The sequence below is a fragment of the Thunnus maccoyii genome, chromosome 6 (assembly GCF_910596095.1).
Source record: "Thunnus maccoyii chromosome 6, fThuMac1.1, whole genome shotgun sequence".
In the NCBI taxonomy this organism is placed as follows: domain Eukaryota; kingdom Metazoa; phylum Chordata; class Actinopteri; order Scombriformes; family Scombridae; genus Thunnus; species Thunnus maccoyii.
The window spans coordinates 29,992,547-30,012,784 of NC_056538.1; the positions used below are offsets into that span (position 1 = coordinate 29,992,547).

Sequence of the window (20,238 nt, forward strand, 5' to 3'; positions counted from 1 at the left end):
ATCTATTTCCTGGTTATTATTTTAGTAATTACCATGATATTACCTTATAGTATATTATATTACACTATTACCTTGTTATTGCCGAGCTGGAATGTAAAGCGCTACTGTGAAAAGATAATGAAACCTCTAATTTAGGATGATTTTGTTTAATGGCGAACCATTATTTTTAAGTATATCTGAGGAGTCAGTGCATACTGATCAGAAACATGTGGGAGTGCCTGACTGGGCGGGACTGGAAACCCCTGCCGGCGTGAATCCAGAGCAGCACACGTTCCGCCCAGGTGAGCATCTGTGCACCTCTGCGGGAAGGTGTGGCCTGTTTGTGTTTATCACCTGCACGAAGTGAAAGGTGCACACGTAAATCGGAAGCTCTGCACTACTGACGGTTCAGCAGATAAGATATTAGTTTTTGACATGAAAAAGTCGTTGAGTTTGTCGTCTGAGGGCTCCCTCCCTCCACCGGACGATGATGTGGACTCGGTCTCTCCGGACGAGCTGCTGGGCTCTCAGTCTCGCCTCTGGCTGGCGGATGTGTTATCCGGGAACATGCCCTCTGAGGGCGGCCAAGCGAACACCTTCGGCCGGGACGGACTGTTCGTGGACTATCACTTCCCACTGGGAGAGCTGGAGATGCAGCCCGGGGTCAAGTGGAAACGACCAAAGGTAAAGAAGACCTCCTCTGCAAGGTGGTTTCAAAGTCACCCCGCGGTCACAAGTTTTTTATTTAATCACAAGGAAGGAAGTATTTGTGCTGTAACATGCACTGTGTCAGTATCTAACCCTAATATTTGCATGTATTAACTGAAGCATGTGCTGGTACATTAATGTGTAAACAGCATTTGAATGTAGTTCCTGGTACAGCCAGAGTTAATTAACTTTATACTGTTTCCTTTATGACAGTGCATCATAATTTATGAGTTTATGACATGTCTTGCTGGTTAATCTTTATCTGCTCAGTAACCGGTCAGATGCGGATGTAGTGGACTAAAAAGTATAATATCAAGGTGAAATACAGGAGTACACAGAAGTAAAGTTGCACGAAATGGAAAAACTCAAAGTATTTAAAGAATTGCTCTTAATTACAGTACTTTACGACTTCACAGTTCTGCCTCCCTGTAGAAAAGAGAACGAGGACTACTGACCTAAATGTGTTAGTGGGATGTTGAACTGTGCAGGCCCAGAATCAAAACAAACACAACATGTAGCTCAATGTAAGTCTTCATTATGTAGATTTAGAAAGCCTATATAGAAGAATAGAGTCTACTTTCACTATGATAAAACGTTATGAGAGGTCAATGAAGTGGCTTAACTTTAACAGAAAGTGAAAATGAGAAGCATAAATGAAGGAAGTTGTTCTGTAAATGCACTAAATTGTTGTTTCCGATAGTCATCAGCAAGTGGAAGCCTGATTATAAGAACTGCAAAATACTATAAACAATGTAAAGTCATACTTAAAAGTGCAGGAATAGGAGGGAAGATTGTTAAAAAAAAAAGAGAAGGATTGTTGGATCATTTTATGCCTTTTATTATATAGTTGACAGTACAGAGCTGATAGATGAGGGGAGAGAACGATGGGAATGACACATATTAAAGGTTTATGGCTGAAAACGAAAGAAGGTCATTACAAATTATGGGCGCCGCCTTAAACCACGAGGTTGTCCTCATAAGTATCACTTCTTATAAACATTAGTCTCACCATTAAATCCTTACAGCAGTACAACAGGAACACTGTAGTCAGTCCTTCAGTGATTCAAAAAACAAGGTAAAAAAAAAACTCTCTTCTCTTCTCTTCTGACACATTAAGGCAGGGCAGGTCAAGGTCAAGATAAGATCAGAGCTCATGGTGTATTTAGATAGAGTAAATATGTGGCCTATCAAATCAAGGCATCTCTACATGAGACTATCCAACCCAACAACAACACATGTGTTGCAATGTAGAAGGTAATATGCAGTTTTTATTTTTTAATTCTTGCCTCGTTGCTATTAGCCCACTAATGTTTTCTACTGGAGCTGGACAAAATAACAAGGACACTTTACAGAACAGTATAATGCAGTTTAATAGTTTTCCTGAAAACGAGCTACAGATCAAAATCAAAACCTCTCTGGCACACAGTCTCCACACATCTGGAACCTTACAAGCCTCACAAAAGATGCATTTATTGCAGACTGAGCTGCACGTTGGCATTCATGAGCCTTAAATTAAGTGCAAATGCACATAAACATAACAGGTTTGCTCCTCTGCAGTGTCAGACCTGATAACAAAAACAAAAAGTGTCATACTTAAGTGATAAGGTGAAGTTGCATTATCTTTACAGCAGTCTGGATTTTTTGATAAAGATTGCAACCGAAGCAGAAGTTTATCACGTACAACACAGTCAGCGTCTTCTCTTCTGCTATTAAACCAAAGCCAAACATCTTTATATATTATGAAAATCAGTTTGGTTTCATAAGTCAGCCGACGGCGTCAGTCCTTTGGGTTGCAAGAGGAATTTTACCTTCTGTATTCATGTAAAAACTTGGACAGCCATCACCTTTAGGGTGTTTTCTCCTTGTTTAGACAGCAGGACAACTGAAAGCGCCACAAACAACAACAGCAGCAGCAACAACACTGGTTTAACAACTGCTGCCGGGTCGATGTTACATAGAGAATGTAGTCTGAGCAAACAAAGTGTGTCTCCATGTTAACCAGCTGCTCACGATCATTTCCGGAAATAATTCTCAGTTTTTCCTGAACGGTAAAACCAAGAGCCCACGCAGATTTTATTACACAAAATTAGACATTTGATAATTGAAATCAAACATTGTCCAATATGTGAGTTAAACTTTGCCTTCAGGTTAATGCTGCATGATATATTGTTTCAGCATCGACATCACGATGTGACGTCAAGTAAGGAAAATGCGTGACACACACAGGAAACTTGTCTTTTACACACAAAAAAGTTATCTTGTGCACACAAAACTTGTTCCCACAAGATGATTAAACGTATGTATATTACATTAATTATATAAGATTATTATATAATTATAATTAAAATCATACAAGATAATTCTCATGTGCATACAAGATAAAAAAATATCACCTTTCGAGACTTTCGGGGCTCAGTACTTTTCAAACAAAACAACATAAACATATCTCAAGGTCCCCAAACAGAAGTAACTTCAGATTTGTTATCTAAAACCACAACATGTTTTTAACCACAACACTAAGACACAAAGTTCACTTTCAAGCCATCCTTAGGATCAGCATTCAGTCAACCACTGCCCCTTCTAGGTAACGTGATCTATAATTGTCTCAGAAGATTGTGAATCCTCGTGTTCCTGCTCCTCTTCTGATCCTGTTAAACTGGTACTGTGATGCATCACTGACACATATACAAACAGAATAGATACTCTTTACACACACACTGACCCCATTCACTCCCTCTGCACAGTTCACAGTGAAATATTATCTCATTTATCTTTGTCAGTTCTGGGTTATGTTGCCTCGACAAACTAAAATCCCAAATGAAAGTGTGACTGAATAAACTTTATAGTTTTATTGGTTGCTGGTTGCAGATGGTTATCATCTGTAGTTATTATCTTAACATGTTTTAATCTCACAATCTAAACAACATTTTTAACTTAAGTCAGTATGTTTCTGACCAATCAACCATCAAAGTACCTGAACTGATTTATTATATATCTACTATCTTTTGTGCAATAAAATTACTATAATTACAATATATGTAGTCTGTCCTTTCACACCTGTTCTCTGATTCTCTACTTAACATTTTTATGAAGCACATTTATGATGAGTTTCCAAGTGAATAAACAGACAATGAAAACAAAGAACAGGTCAGTTTATTAAACATGTTTTAAGACAGGATGTAAACAGTGAGTATGTTCCTTACAGCCCTGAGCTGCACGTACGCAGGTCCTCACTGGTTAAATAAAAATGTGCTGAAGGCCAACTTGTCCAAGAAATTCATCATCAAAGCTCACTGATAACAGAGTAGTTCATGTCTAAAAGTTTACTGCAAAGGGAGTATTACTGTTGGTCCATGTAGCTAAAACTAAACAACCCTTTAATAAATACATGGAGGTTATGATGTTCAGGTTTGGTTGAAGCTGTTTTACAGAGGTGTTAATGCAACTTTTTGGTCATTTTGTAGTTAATCGTGCTTTTCTGTTGTATTTAAAGTTGATTCAAGTATTATGTCCATCCTATTTATACAATGGGATTATTATATATTTAGTAGTTTTTAGAATTATTGATCGTACATCTACAAAAATGATATTTATTACACATCTAGCAACACTGCACAGAGATAAAACTCATCTCAATCCTAATAATAATCATAATAATTTATTTATAGAACACCTCTTGAGCAAAAAAACACAAAATGCTTTCCACAGTTAGGAAATTCAAAACAATCACAGAACATTCGCTGCATTACAAACAGGTGAATGCGCTAGAAAATAATAGTAATTTAAAAGACAGAAAGTAAGACACACCGTTCTGTAAAAGTGGGTTTCAAGATGAACTTTAACAGCAGACATGACCTCAGTGGAAGGCTGTTGAGGAGCCAGTAGAGCAAAAACTTTGTGTTTAACCTGGACTCAGTTAGTCCTGACTAGATCCTTGCTTGTGTTGTATCAGTCTCATATGTACATCGCTTCGGATAAAAGCGTCTGCTAAATGTAATGTAATGTAAAAGTTAGGAGATCCAAACTAGCAGAATTGAGGACAGAAAGGGCTTGGAAGTTATATACTCCGGTGTCAGGCCATGCAAAGCCTTGTAAGTGATTAATGGTGCTTTAAATGAAGCACTTTGTTCCGGTTAGTAATCTGTCTATTGAATTTTTAACAATAGCGTGATCGTTCAGATAAGCGAACAAGGTGTAACAATGATTGAAGTGAGAGGATATAAAAGCATGTAAGTTTTCTCTGTGTAACTAAAAGAGTAAGACTGCGCCCAGCTAGCACTTTGGGTAAGAAAGTATTCCTTCAAAGGAGCAGATTTTTTGAGTAGTTTATGCCTCATTGCTTTAAAACTGATCTTTAATATTTAGCTCCCAGGAATGGTGCTGTTGAAACATGCTAATCTTATTGTATTTATCCTCATCTGACTTTTTCCCTCCCCACCCATCTCCTCTTCTCATCTTCTCATCTCCTTCTCCTCTATTCTAACCAATCAACCATCAAACTCCCTGCTGTGTTTAGGAGCTCTGTGCGTCGCCTCAGTTTATAGTAGATGGAGCAACGCGCCTGGACATCTGCCAGGGGAAACTCAGTAAGTACACAAGTACTGTAGTGTTATACAATCAGTTTTTTCAGACATGATAAGTGCAGAAATCATTAGGAACAAGACAAATGAACAAAAAACATAACATGTTTAACTTTAAAGTACTTTGTAACTACACTGGTATTTTTTTGTCAGATAGATACGCTTAAAAGGTGGATAAACTTTTATAGAAATAGAGTCACTACACAAAAGTGAGGTCAGGTGAGTTCACCTTCCACTACATTTCTGATCAGAGCTTCCACTTGGACTCATCTGTACTGACCTGTGTAGTCTTCTGCTTTAAGGAAACAGTCAAGGTTCCTATTACATTTCATAAGCTTTTTGTTGCTTCAGTCTACTTTTTAAGTTTGCAGGAGTTAGACAAAATTACATAACACATAAATCAACACTTTATGTGATTTTTCAGAGCAACATAACCAGGTCCATAGAGGATAAATTATCTGTGAAGGAAATGTGGGTGCATGAAAACAAAAATAAAACGTGATGCACCAGCAGCTGATTAAAGATGCTGGTATTTTGGTATTCTGGTATCTGGTGTTCAACCAAAGATGACTCACCTTCATTCTTTGCACTGGAGATTTATTTACATAAAAAGTCCCTTTTAGCAAAGGTTTCATGTAATTTTGTCATACCCCTGTGACTATTTTTATATCATTTATCTGTAGGACATAAACATTTGACTGTTCGGGGAAATTAGGGTTAGGGTTATTAGGGTTAGGGTTGTTAGGGTTGTTAGGGTTAGGGTTATTAGGGTTAGGGTTGTTAGGGTTAGGGGTTAGAGTTATTAGGGTTAGGGTTATTAGGGTTAGGGTTATTAGGGTTGTTAGGGTTGTTAGGGTTATTAGGGTTAGGGTTATTAGGGTTTGGGTTACGGGTTGCAATGAAGGGTTTTTCTTTTAGTTTCAGTACCACGATTGCCCCCAGCACACTGTGTCAGCTGTCTTAATCCATTCATTGTCCCACTTTAGAACAACTCAATCAGGAGGAATAACTTTCAAACATTAGTTGTGTCCAAAGTAAGCAGCCTGATCCTTTTGCGATGTGTCCTAAAACGTGGGCCCTTCTGAGAATCTGAAGATCAGACTGAACCTGCTCCTCTTCTACAGATACTATGGTCCAGTCAAATCACAGATAACTAAACCAAAGGTGCATTCAATTGGTTCTTATCTTGTAAAATTTTCCAAATTCTTCACCTGGAAGTTGCATTCAAACAGCTGCCAAAGTGAAAATAAAAGTATTAAACCTGGGATACATTACTGTATGCATGACTTGATTACGTGAGTGTCAAGTTTCATCTCAACACAATAACAGCTGACAAACGTACCAGTTTAGTGGGAAAAATATCCATATCACTTCCATTTATCAGCAGCACCCTGTGATCAACAACATGTCTATGCTGCTAACAGGAACAAACTGTGGAGGTAATATCAGACTTCCATCGTTACAATCCAATACAATCGAGTGATATTCCTGACTTTACAAGTTGACAAAGGTAGTCTGCATCCACCATGAGTCATCTTACCACTGCACAATAGACTATGGGTTACTGAGGGATAAAGAAGATGTCCCAGCTGTGTCAAAATGGGGAAAAAGAATGCAGCTTTAAAATGAAAACAGTATTTGAAATTGAAATGCAGATTTAAAAGGATGCAGCTTCTGAATGCAGCATGTTTACCTTCCTGTTGACCCTGACCTGCTTCTCAAACCCCTTTTTTTCTTTAGATGACTGCTGGTTACTTTCCGCTATCGCGTCTCTCGCAGTGCATCCGTCTCTGCTCAAAAAGGTTGTGCCTCTAGGACAGAACTTCCAGGATGGATACAACGCCTGCTTCACCTTCAGGGTAAATACCTAAATGCTGCCTAACATGCTGCAGCACAAACATGCAAATGTCAGCTTTTTCAAGGTTTAAATAATATGTTCTCAGTTCTCTTTGTTATTATCCTGCAGCTCAACAGGGTAACAAAAAGAGGGAATGTTGTACTAAAAAGACTGTTACTTTGGAAGATAAACACTTGGTTTAACTAACTCAGACTACTGAAGCCTCATATAAGCTTCAGATAAACATGTTGCACAAAACGAGGACCGTTGATTTTGTTTCCCCTCATTTACAATGAAAGCACGTTAGGAGGAGATCCTTTAATGGCGAGTATGAACAGGAGGAACACTTAAAGCAAGCAAAACCTGTTTCTATGTATATATATGGGCACCTGACTGTTGTTTCAAGAAAGACTTATAAACTGTAAACCTATCCTTCATTTTGATAATGCAAAAGAATCAACTGCATGTCTCTAGAGGCACAATGTTGACACAATTGATGATTATTGATGCTGAATATGAAACTGTAGCTTTCACCTAGATAATAATAATTTCTGCATGATGGCAGATTTTGTATAATTCATGAAACATATAAGGATATAAGACAACTTTTTGTAGCCTTTGTTGCTGGTCAAAGCAGGCCACTGGCATTATGACAAAATAAAAACATCTTTCCCTTTTTTCTCTCGTCATAGTTCTGGCAGTACGGTCAATGGGAGGAGGTGAAGATTGACGACTTGTTGCCGACTCTGAACAACAATCTGATCTACCTCAGCGCCCCAAACAAACACGAGTTTTGGAGCTCTTTGCTGGAGAAGGCCTATGCCAAGTGAGTCTCTGTGTATGTGTGTGTGTGCGGATTTGGAAGCAACTACAAAAAACATTCCTTGAATTGCAACACGGCCACTTTGATAACATCATTGTTATCATTAAAGTAATCGCAAAAGGGCAGAAGATGGCTTGTAATGATTATTGTGACCCACCCTGACACATTGTCTTGCACCACTATCTGGCCAAAATATCCACTTACACATAAGAAGTTTAAAAATCTAATGGGCAGAGTTCATTTGTTATCACACAGTGATAATCCCTTTTGAATTTTAGTTACCCTATGAGGCGTTTCTAGCAACGCCTTGAGAAGAAATGTTGTATCTTATCACTTCTCTAAGAACAACAAATTCATCAGGATGTTGTTTCGCTCAACACTTCTCACAGATTGTAGTGGAAATTCTCTGCTGCTGCTGGTGAAGAACGAAATATAGACTTCTGCCGGCCGACAAGGTTTTATTTTCTTTGCAAAGAAAAGGTCGTTCAACATGCGAGTGGTTAACGAAGAAAGACCCCGAGCATGGGGAGAGCTAAACATTTATACCTGAGGAACACCCCCCCCCCCACCCAAAGATGTGTTTTCATACCTTCTGGTCTGCTGTGGGTATCGGAGCCGACCCCCCTAAGGTGTGGTTCGCACCGGAAGCATCCTGCAGGTCCAGTGTGTAAATTTGAAGAGGTCTAGACATCATAATTAAAAACACAAAAGGGAAGATGGGGTGTCTCAGGTAGACAAAGAAATGAAATTACAATTACAGTGTGTACTAAAAATTGAAGCCTCTACAGCAGACCATTGGTCCTCTTTTGCCTGTTACAGATGTTTCATAAGTTATGTTCAATATAAAAAAAAACTCAGATTTAGTTGCATTATTATTGTTAAATACATTTCTTTATCCATTTCTAGTTAACACTGAATGAAATTATCTGTAACCACAACAACCATAAATAAACATGGAAGTACACATACATGTTTTGAAATGTTTTCACAGAAGTTTTGCATTAAAAACAGCTGAAAAATCTTAAAAATATAATAATGATAACGTCCTTGGACCTTAATTTCATGCCATTCCCCATCTGTCTCTCCCCTTGTTTTATGTCCTGTACACTGTCAGCCATCTAATAAAGGAATAAAATCCCCCCATAATATTTTTTGAATGCAGATGTGCCCGTCTAGCTGAATGTAAAACTTTTATCTTTTTGACTGATCTCTCTGTAGATCAATGATCTCCATCACTTCTGTCAAACAGCTGCTTTACTGTCTGCTGTCTGACTGCAGATTTTATGGCGGATGTCTGTCAGTATTTCTCTCTGGATTCTCTGGTTTCACACTTTAAAAAGTCAGCAGTTATTTTTTCAAAATATTCCAGAGGCAGCAAAAAAATAGCCTTGTGCTTGTGAATAATGTCACCTAAATTGCAATGCTCAGCAGGTCTGCTCGATGGCAATTTTGGTTTCAGAGCAAACAGTGCAGTGTTGAGTCTGTCTCACATATGTATAATGTTGATTTCACACCCTGAAGTTTCAAGTAAAGAAATCATCCTCAGTCAAAATTAACACCTACAGGAAAGTGCATCCTCAGCTCTATCTAGAAAGACAGAGTTAATAACTCGTGGCTCCCTAATATCTGAAAATCTGCTCATCTATTTACTCATCATAAACCACGTGGAAACTGTCTGATGTTTTTGTCCTTCCCATATCATCCGTCCCAGACTGAAAGGTGGCTACAGAGCTCTGGACATGGGCTTCCCTCACGAGGCCATGGTTGATATGACAGGTGGGGTAGCTGAGGTTATGAAGATCGCCTTGCTGCGAGATCTTCCAACCCTCCTCAAATACCTGCTGGATAAAGGAGCGCTTATCAACTGCGCCAACTGCCAGGTATGTTGAGGTTAGCTGTGGCGTGAGAGGTAGAGAAATTGACTTGTAAGATCTGGTTTAAATCCCTGGAGCTGTTGGGCAACACTGATGCGGTACATTCTCCCATAGAAGGTTTTCTTATTCATGATGAGTCATGTAATTTTGACATTTCCCCCACCCATCATAACTGTGGGTGGATTTTGTTGTCTCTGCAGGGTCCACTGGAGCAGAGGAATGAACTGGGGATCATGTTCAGACATGCTTACTCTCTGACTGCGATAGAGAAGGTAACTGTCCCTAAAAAAATGTTAATAAGTGTCTGTTTTGACTCATAGCTTGTAGTTTAGCTTGTCCCTCTGAATTTTAATTATAAGCATACATATCAACAGCAGATGGGTCTGTGCAACTTAGAGAGCAGTAAGATGCTCCAACCAAGTCCACAAATACGAACCAAAGATGGGTTTTGGTTTAAAGTTAGAATGTGTTATTTCTAGACTTTACAGTAAAAGTGCTGATTCATCGTGAATTGTTCTTCTCACTGCTCTCACGTTCTTTCTGTCTGTCCTTCTTTCCCCCTCCTCTCCCAGGTGAAGACGACACATGGCCCCGTGGATTTGGTGCGAATCCTCAACCCATGGGGCAACACAGAGTGGGAGGGTCCGTGGAGTGACTTTAAAGGGTACGAGAGAGAGTTCTCGTGAATGTGCATGCATGCATCAACGTTGTTTGTCCGCCAGACGCTCCGTCATAAATGGACATTTTATCCAGTTTGAAGCCATAAAGCCAAATCACATGATATTGAACACAATGAACATGTATATTTTAAGAAAAGTAAATCAGAATATAATATAACAGAACAACATAACAGGGGCTGGTCCACCAAATGAAAACAAATGGGACTTTTTTAAATGTAGAGAGGCACCATATTTGTAAGATTGTTGTAGTATTTGGGTGATAAAAGGATTTTTTTTGTGTCTCTCTTGTAGTCCAGAGTGGAACACGGTGAGCATTGCGGAGCAGCGGAGACTGGAGAGAGTCAGACAGGAGGACGGGGAGTTCTGGTGAGTTTGTGACATTATTGTGTGTCTGAACGTCTCTCTGTCACACACACATCGCTGCTGACTCTGACTCTCACTGTCCGCCTTCAGTACACATGAAACAAACCATTCAGACATGTAAGTCTCAACCACAAAAGAGACCACAAGACAAAGAAGTCAGTTTATCGCTGACATGACTTTTTCTTCTGCACACATGCTGTTTGCTTTCACATTTGTCAAAGAAAGAAAATAATAAATAAGGAAGCAGGTATTGTGATGGTCAGAGACACAAAACCACACTTTTTTTTTCTCAGTAATGTTAACTAACTAGCAAGTTTAGTTATATAGCACCTTTCACAGACACCAGTCACAAAGTGCTTCGCAGTCAAAGAAAATAAAATGCAAGGAGAGTGGAAAAAATAGACAAATTAAAATATAAAATACCACATACAACCCAAATGCCTGTCTGAACAGATGAGTTTTTAGCTGCTTTTTAAAAGAGTCCACAGTAACCAAGGACCTTAAGCTTATTGGGAGACTATTCCAGAGTTTAGGGGCTGCCGACTGGAATGCACAATCTCCCTGAGTCTTAAAATGTGTACAAGGGACACTTAGAAAGCCCTGGGTGGAGGATCTAAGAGCTCAGCTGATGGTGTAAGGGTGCAGAAGGTCCTTAATATACTGTAGAGCCTGGCCATGTAGAGTTCTTTAAGTTATAAATTGTTAAAATGAATTGTAAAATGAACTGGAAGCCAGTGCAGTGCGGTTAAAATAGGTTAAGAGCCTAGCAGCAGCGTTTTGCACAGTTTGTAAGCAGTGTATGGAAGATTTATTAAGACAGGTAAATAGAGAATTACAGTAGTCCAAATATGATGACATAAAAGCATGTATTAACATCTCCATTTCATTTCTTGATACCACTAAAAATGTTAATAGTCTCAAAAATAAAAACTAGTCTTAAAATGGAACATTAACAGGTTTAATTATTGAGAACAATAAAATTGTCGTCTAACATGTTTGGAACGATTGCACCACACACAGTATTTGAGGAAACTGGCTTGTTGGTGAACATACGAGTGTTTCTGTCTCCATCAGGATGTCGGTGTCAGACTTCCGTCAGAACTTTGAGACGATGGAGGTGTGTCACCTGACTGAACCTCTCAACGAACCAGGCTACAGCATGCAGCCGTGGTCCTGCATAATGCATCATGGGACATGGGTGCCCAGCATCTCAGCAGGAGGCCCGCCCTCACGGGGTAAGACGCATGACGATCCATGATGAGAAAATGTTTTTGTGTGTGTGTTGTTCTGTGCATGATGATTGTTCGCTAAACTCTCGAACTGCGGCTTTAATGCAATTTTTAAGAATCATATTGGAGTATGAAGCCTGTTTTTTTTCTGATATGCTCCCATGTGCAGTGTTGATTTACTGTAATGCACATTCAACATCTGTTTCACATTGAAAGCCTTCTACAACAGTCAGGATTTCCTTCAAAAGCTGTGAAACATCTGCAGGAAGTGTTGACTTTTATTAACAGCAGCTTTACAAAATAAATTACAGCAGAGTCTATGTGAAACAACACCTTGAGTGAGAGCAGTAATTCTGTTACAAAGAGAGACTACGAATACGACTGTGTTGCTGTATTGATGGAATTATCACCAGGAAACTTTTAACTTAGGCTACAGGTCTATATTAGCAGTTTAGCTAAAATCCCTGCATGAAAAATTCTACTTAAGTAAAAGTACAAAAGTATTATGAGCTTGATGTAGTTAAAGTATTGCTTTATGTAAGACGTCAAAAGCCAAAAAGGTTGGAAACCACTGGTTTCATCTTTAATAATGTGTTGTATTTTAAAAGCTTGTTATATTATACATTGTGTCAAATCTTCATCTGAAAAGTAACTAAAGCTGTTAAATAAATGTAGTGGAGTAGAAAGTACAATATTTCCCTCTGAAATGTAGTGGAGTGGAAGTATAAAGTAGCATCACATGGAAATACTCAAGTAAAGTACCTCAAAATTGTACTTAAGTACAGTACTTGCATAAATGTACTCAGTTACATTACATCACTGAAGTGGGGGAGGGGTTGGAGGCATGATATTGTTTAAATACAGGTATAATGACCCACATTTTCAAACAGTCTCTCTTCAAAGGCATTCATAGTGTGACAGAAATAATTGTGTCAGGAATGTGAAAAACAGAGTTAGAGATAAAAGTTAAACTCCCGGCTCCTTTCTCACCTCTGCACTTCTGGCCAATCAGAGTGAAGTAGGTGTGAATGGTAGCTCATCAGTTCCAGGACACCTTTCCTAATGTGAAATCATCAAAGGTGTGTGTGTGTGTGTGTGTGTGTGTGTGTGTGTGGGTGTGGGTGGAGGGGGTTTCAAAGCTAGAATTGTTGTTTCAGGGAAGCTCTGCCTATGACAAGTGTTTGTATAGTGTTAGTGATTCACTGAACATTAGGATTAGTTGAGACAAGTTTATTTATACAGTTTTTAATAACAGAACCAAAGTGGTGTCTGTCTGTAGGTGTGGTCTTATGTAAGCTTAATTTAGGGTGCATCTCCTCAGATAAAGGTTCTCATTGATTCAGTTACCATGGATGAGAACACAAAGTCCACCAAAATGAGCAACAATCCAGTTTACACTGATCACTCAGCAACCGTGGCTCCTAAGCACAAAAGAAAAAGCACAAACAATAATGAAATGTGATCCAAATTACATCCAACAAATTCTGTACATTTTGTTTGTGGTGTTGCAGTTTTCACTTTTGGATGTGTTTTACAATTTGCAGCATTTTTGCATTTGAAGCGCATTTTTATTGTTTGTGCTTTTGCATTCATATATGTTTTGATGCATGTTGCATCTCTCTTAATGCTTGTGTTTTCACTTTTGTATGTGTTTTACAATTTGTAGCATTTTTGGATTTGGAGCCCTTTTTCTTAATGTTTGTGCTTTTTTATTTGTGTGTTACATGGTTGCTACACAACTGAACATAATTAAAGATCTAAGCAGAAAAATTATTGATGTTGAAGTTGATGCTTTTGGTGCAGATGTTACCAACAAGAGTTTTATTAGCAGTCCTGATAGTGACATAAAAGGCTTTTTAATGGAAACAGTTGTCAGCTGCCTAGAAAGCATTAAAGACAAAGATGGAACTGACTAAAATCAGATTTGATCATAGTCCATGATCAATATCATATAATCAAATTAATGTGACTGTAACTGAGTGTAAGTTTGTACCTGCAACATCTGTAAGATGCAGTTGTTTGTCCTCATGAGGAAGCTTTCAAACCAACCAGCTGCCAAACATCTGTTCAGTCTGTGTAGAAGGTGACATCATGCTTTTTGAAACCTTACATGTCTTCATAACATATTAACCCTTATATGTATGTTATATACTCTAAGTTTGACATTAGTATGTGTAAATAAAGTAGTTGAAGTGTTTGTGCTGACTATAAAAGTGTGTGTGTGTGTGTGTGTGCGCGTGTGTTTGTGTGTGTGTGTGTGTGTTTCCAGGTTGGTTCTGGCGAAACCCTCAGTTCCACTTCGTCTTGTCACATGTGGACAACTCTCAGAAGACCTGCTCTTTCATTTTGGCTCTGATGCAGAAACACCAGAGACGCAGAGGCATTAACCTGGCTCTGGCCCTGCATATATACCCGGTACACACACACACACACACACACACACACACACACACACACACACACACACACAGCGAGACACTTGATGTCAGTTATTAATTAACTAAATTATCAAACTACTCACCTAGTATGATAACCTTAAACCAAGCAGCGTCTGATGATGTGGAGATGAGTCAGAGAAGTCTACATGTGTGCCAAGGTGAGCAGAGCCTGGATAGCTCAGTCGGTAGAGCATCAGACTTTTAATCTGAGGGTCCAGGGTTCAAGTCCCTGTTCAGGCGGAGAACTTTTAAGATGCATGCACCCTGCAGCTGAGTTTAGTCACCAGCTGTATCTAGATTCTAACCTAAATGGTTTATAATCTGCACTAAACACGCAAGGTGTCTTTTAATTCAATTATTTGATATTTCCTCACTCCTCACTTAAACCGGAGGTCATTCTGGTCCACCATCTTGAAGGCCGTCTCAAAAATCTTATTCCTGCTCTGAGGAGTGGGGAGGAATCTCTGAGGAGCTGTGAGTGAGGAGACACAAGAGCAGCCTCCACACAAGTCTTTGCCCGGCTGACTCGCCCTCTTATGATTATCAGTTACTGATTAAACGCTGCGGCTGATCAGACTGATCCGATGCATCACAACATCACTGGGTGGAGACAGACAGATTACAGATTAAACTCAAGTGAATCACTCCCAAGTTTTATATTTTATTTGTTTTCTGATTCACCGTCTAGTTAAAAATCTCTGTTAATTATTGATCTGATCAATAAAAGAACCATAAACTACTTTATTCATTTATTAGAAAGAGTTTTCTCTTCATGATCTTGTATTTCCCCTGTTAACTTTTATTATGGACAAAATTACATTTAAGTCCAGGAGAGTCTGTCTGTCAGCAAGAAACACATTATAAACAAATTAATATTTTACATAATTTATCATCATTTCCATTCAGTCACACGTGAGGCTGAGTGTCGGGTTTGATATGAGCTACATAATTTACATTTTCCCTCAAACATTTATAAGTAATTTCCAGCGTTCAAAAGACATGCTGATCATATTCTGGGTTATTAAATAATGAATTCACAATGAGAATATCAATAAATACAGACACAAATAATTAATAAATAATCTAAACGCATTCTGCCAGTAGAAATGTTTCATGTGTCTGAGCAGGTAACAGATATTAAACAGCTGCTCTGTCAGTGATAACGGTTCACCTTTATCAGTTTTAGCACAGTGCACATGTGTGCAGACAGTATTTTATATAAATCTTTAAACATGTCTGGAGGGGATCTTTAAGGAAATAATGCAACATGGATGTCAATCAAACTGCAACTTTGGAACGACACTTTGAATTAAACACAAAGAGAAAAACCTCTGTTTGATTTGCTGCTTCTCAACTTTAGTAACTATCTTTATCTCAGGTCCATACTAGAAATGCTATGATTAAGAAGTGTACATGTGGCACTTAAACATGCATTTTAGATTCATTTGGTGACTGAACTTCAAGCTCTGACTGTAGGTTATTTTTCCCTTCGACATCAAGCGTTTCAAAACTTGTCTCGCCCGAACAGGGACTTGAACCCTGGACCCTCAGATTAAAAGTCTGATGCTCTACCGACTGAGCTATCCGGGCTCTGTGGGAGTGTTAGAGCAGTTTAGTCTTACTCTCCTCAAGCTTCTAAAACTCTCAGACCTGGTCTCATTTGTACTCTTAAACCTAGTATCACAGTGCTTTTAAAGCATATTGATGTTTTAAAAACTACACAGGAGGGTTAAAATGAAACAGTATAGTGGGAATAAGAAACGCCAGATTTTTAAGTCAAGGAGAAGTTTTAAGCTGCCTGAAGCCGACAACAAGAACAGGAATACAAATCTAACCTCTGGTGTTGAAGTTTTGGAACATGAACAAATGCATTTAACAACTCATTATAAGATTATAAGCGTGTGCTGTCTCTTCAGGCCCATTCTAAGAATTCACACCTGTCGCCCGAGGACTTGCGTGTGCTCCGCCCGGTCCTCTGCAGCCCAAATTACTCCCCACATCGGGAGGTTGTTCTTCGCGGCTCCCTTCCGCCGGGTCGTTACGTCATCATCCCGTCCACCGCCGAACCCAATCAGCAGGGAGAATTTCTCCTCCGGGTGCTGACGGAGCACGGCAACGCCGCCACGTGAGTCCTGGATAAATCTATTGATGTTTAATTTAACACACGGCATTTTTAGGAAGGAAACCTGAACCTCTGAGAAGAAGGATTGTTTCTCTGGATGTCTGACATTAAGATTTATGATTTTGTGATAATTCTAATGTGTTTTTATTTATTTATTTTTTCCAGTCCAGCTAACAAACCAGAGGCACAAGACATCTCTTCAGTAACAGAGGTAAGAGACACATAATCTCAGTAATTGATTCACTAAATGATCAAATTATTCATCTAGTGAGGTTAACTGCACCTCGATAACTTCCATCAGTTTAGTAAATGAAAGTGAGGGAAGTGCACATGTGAGAGAGTCTTATTAGAGTTTAGATACATCAGCTGGTGGAGCATCAGACTTTTAATCTGACGGTCCAGAAGTCATATTTGAAAACCCTTGTTAGCACATCTTTGGTGTGATGTCTGTATGTTTGCTTACTTAAAGATGTTAGCTGATGTTCTGTTGATATAATCTTCCCACAATGCAATGCAAATATTAAATTGAGGTGGAGGTGGAAGAAAGTAATTTTGCCACTCTGGTAAGATTTGAAAACACAAATATATTTCTTTGTGAAGTTTGACAGTGGCACTCACACAAAGTTGCAGTTTATTGATATTTGTTAGTGCACATATTTCATTACTATTATTACAATAGTGAGAGTGACAGTTAGTACGTAACTGATAGTTTATCAGTCATAGCATTTGTAGTTGAGACACATCAGTGGTTCATGGGGAGGTTTTTCTCTTTATGTTCAGTTAACAGTAGCGTTCTCAAGTTGCAGTTTGATTAACAACCATGTCACATGATTTCCTGAAAGAAGCAGTTCTTGAGTACTAATGACAGTTAGTGTACAGCACATATGGTAAACCACTGATACAACTTGTGACTAAATTCAGTTGCTGAACATCTTAGCTGCATCTGAGAACTTCCATCGCCTGAACAGGGACTTGAACCCTGGACCCTCAGATTAAAAGTCTGATGCTCTACCGACTGAGCTATCCAGGCTCTATGCTGCTTTTTCACTTCTCTTAATGACAAAAAAAAATAAAGAAGATGAATGATATTTTATTGTTTAAGTAAATGTCAAATAGCTTAACTGAATCAAGACTTCAACTCTTGACTTCAACAGTGGAAATGAGACTGAAGCACAGATACTGACCTCTACAGTTGAGCTGTATTTTACTTCAGTTATTCCACAGTGGAAATGAAGAGAAGGAGTTCAGTGTAGGAATGACTGTGAATGTGCATCTTTTCTTCATCTGCTTTAAGCATCTTATATTAATCTTCCGCCTGAACAGGGACTTGAACCCTGGACCCTCAGATTAAAAGTCTGATGCTCTACCGACTGAGCTATCCAGGCTCTGTGTTGTTTTTTTACTGCTCTTAATCACGTAAAAAATAAAGAAGATAAATGATATTTTATTGTTAAAGTAAATGTCAAATAGCTTAACTCACTGTGCATCCTGAATCAAGAAGCTAAATTGTAATTTAAGTAGTGAAACTCCACAAACACACATGGAGAACTGATTATTATAGTGTAGAAATATTAGTAGTCATAATATCCTGTTTGTGTAGTTGATATACAAGAAATCAATGTACTTTAAGGAAATGATGCAACATGTCAATCAGGCTGCTACTTTGGAACAACACTGTCAGTTGAACTTCACAAAGAGAATTTATGTTTTTAAAAAAATATAATTTATCCTCTTTTTTTATCCTCTATGTCATTAAGAGCAGTAAATAAACAACACAGAGCCTGGATAGCTCAGTCGGTAGAGCATCAGACTTTTAATCTGAGGGTCCAGGGTTCAAGTCCCTGTTCAGGTGAGAGATTAATATAAAATGTTTGAAGCAGACAAAGAAGAGGAAATGATGGACCTGTTTACATCTGATATAAATGTCTGTCTTTGGTGATGTGAACTGCTTCCCTTCATTTCCACTGTGGAGGTCAATAACTGAAGTAAAATGCAACTCAGCTGTAGAGGTCAGTATCTGCCTCAATTCTAAACTCTTTCTCTACCTCACTCTGGATAAATGACAACTTTAACTATAATCAAAGAAATCAGTCAAGCTAAAAAAGAAAAACTTCATTTTTTAACTAGTTGTTCAATCACAGATGGTGAAGAGGCAGCTATAGGAACAGTTTGGACAACAAATCAAATGTATGAAATCTTTAGAGAAGAAAAAATTCTCTTTCTGAAGTTTGTGTTGTTCCAAAGTTGCAGCTTGATTGATGTTCATGTTGCATCATTTCCTTAAAGTACATTGATTTCTTATATATCAACTACAGAATATAATGACAGGTATTGTTTCATGCATACTGTCTGATATTGAGCAGGTATATGAGATTTATTTGGTGGCTAAACTTCAGTTGTGACTCCTGATTGTTTTTACTTTGACATGATGCAACTTAAAACTTGTGTCGCCCGAACAGGGACTTGAACCCTGGACCCTCAGATTAAAAGTCTGATGCTCTACCGACTGAGCTATCCGGGCTCTGCTGTATGTTCTACATATGCTGAATTTGTTCACATTCCCATTTTTAAAATACTTCATAATGCATCTTATAAATACAAAAAAATAATCCTCAGAATGAAACAGCAGGAATGATTTTAACTCAAAGAAAGTTGTTGACGGATCGAGTGAATCAAGAACCTCCATATTGAAATCTACTAATCTACGACGTTACACTATAATCAGTTCTCCATGTGTGTTTCTGGAGTTTCACTAATTAAATTACAATTTAGCTTCTTGATTCAGGATGCACAGTGAGTTAAGCTATTTGACATTTACTTTGACAATAAAATATAATTTCTCTTATTTCTTTTTTATGTCATTAATAGAAGTAAACAAACATTACAGAGCCTGGATAGCTCAGTCGGTAGAGCATCAGACTTTTAATCTGAGGGTCCAGGTTTCAAGTCCCTGTTCAGGTGATGGAAGTTCTAACATGCATGATGTCCAAAAGTGGGTTTCATGGGTTTAGTCACACTATAAATCTCAAATACATGCAAAATATCATATAATAACAAAAGTACAATACCTGTCTCTGTAGTTGAGGTACAAGAAATCAATGTACTTTCATTAAATGATGCCACATGTTAATCAAGCTGGAACTTTGGAACAACACTGTTAAACTTCACAAAGTGAAGTTTTGTTTTTTAAAAATATAATTTCTCTTCTTTTTTTTGTCATTAAGAGCAGTAAATAAATAATCCAGAGCCTGGATAGCTCAGTCGGTAGAGCATCAGACTTTTAATCTGAGGGTCCAGGGTTCAAGTCCCTGTTCAGGCGATGGAAGTTCTCAGATGCATGTATACATTAAGAAAGGTACAATACCTGTCTGTGTATTCTATCATTGCTGCACAAGAAATCAATGTACTTTAAGGAAATGATGCAACATGAACATCCATCAAGCTGCAACTTTGGAACAACACAAACTTCAGGAAGAGAATTTTTTCTTCTCTAAAGATTTCATACATTTGATTTGTTTTCCAAACTGTTCCTATAGCTGCCTCTTCACCATCTGTGATTGAACAACTCAGTAAAAAATGAAGTTTTATTTTTTAGCTTGACTGAC

General features: G+C 38.3%; 1 protein-coding gene and 8 non-coding genes across 9 annotated transcripts in view; 5 read left to right on the forward strand and 4 right to left on the reverse strand.

Moving 5' to 3' along the window:
• zgc:85932 (uncharacterized protein LOC405875 homolog) overlaps nucleotides 1–20,238 on the forward strand; it is a 28,506-nt gene continuing 8,268 nt past the window's right edge. Inside the window, exons 1-12 of the mRNA XM_042415019.1 lie at nucleotides 1–663; nucleotides 5,204–5,273; nucleotides 7,008–7,126; nucleotides 7,797–7,930; nucleotides 9,639–9,807; nucleotides 10,002–10,073; nucleotides 10,374–10,465; nucleotides 10,773–10,847; nucleotides 11,919–12,079; nucleotides 14,343–14,488; nucleotides 16,428–16,636; nucleotides 16,799–16,844. Coding sequence (XP_042270953.1) covers nucleotides 415–663; nucleotides 5,204–5,273; nucleotides 7,008–7,126; nucleotides 7,797–7,930; nucleotides 9,639–9,807; nucleotides 10,002–10,073; nucleotides 10,374–10,465; nucleotides 10,773–10,847; nucleotides 11,919–12,079; nucleotides 14,343–14,488; nucleotides 16,428–16,636; nucleotides 16,799–16,844 — 1,542 coding nt within the window. The 5' untranslated portion in view covers nucleotides 1–414. The remainder of the gene's footprint in view (nucleotides 664–5,203; nucleotides 5,274–7,007; nucleotides 7,127–7,796; nucleotides 7,931–9,638; nucleotides 9,808–10,001; nucleotides 10,074–10,373; nucleotides 10,466–10,772; nucleotides 10,848–11,918; nucleotides 12,080–14,342; nucleotides 14,489–16,427; nucleotides 16,637–16,798; nucleotides 16,845–20,238) is intronic.
• trnak-uuu lies at nucleotides 14,679–14,751 on the forward strand. Its single transcript has one exon. It is a non-coding gene; the product is annotated as a tRNA-Lys (tRNA).
• trnak-uuu lies at nucleotides 16,029–16,101 on the reverse strand. Its single transcript has one exon. It is a non-coding gene; the product is annotated as a tRNA-Lys (tRNA).
• Nucleotides 17,591–17,663, reverse strand: trnak-uuu. The gene has a single exon. It is a non-coding gene; the product is annotated as a tRNA-Lys (tRNA).
• Nucleotides 17,946–18,018, reverse strand: trnak-uuu. The gene has a single exon. It is a non-coding gene; the product is annotated as a tRNA-Lys (tRNA).
• On the forward strand, nucleotides 18,413–18,485 carry trnak-uuu. The gene has a single exon. It is a non-coding gene; the product is annotated as a tRNA-Lys (tRNA).
• trnak-uuu lies at nucleotides 19,082–19,154 on the reverse strand. The gene has a single exon. It is a non-coding gene; the product is annotated as a tRNA-Lys (tRNA).
• trnak-uuu lies at nucleotides 19,522–19,594 on the forward strand. The gene has a single exon. It is a non-coding gene; the product is annotated as a tRNA-Lys (tRNA).
• Nucleotides 19,880–19,952, forward strand: trnak-uuu. The gene has a single exon. It is a non-coding gene; the product is annotated as a tRNA-Lys (tRNA).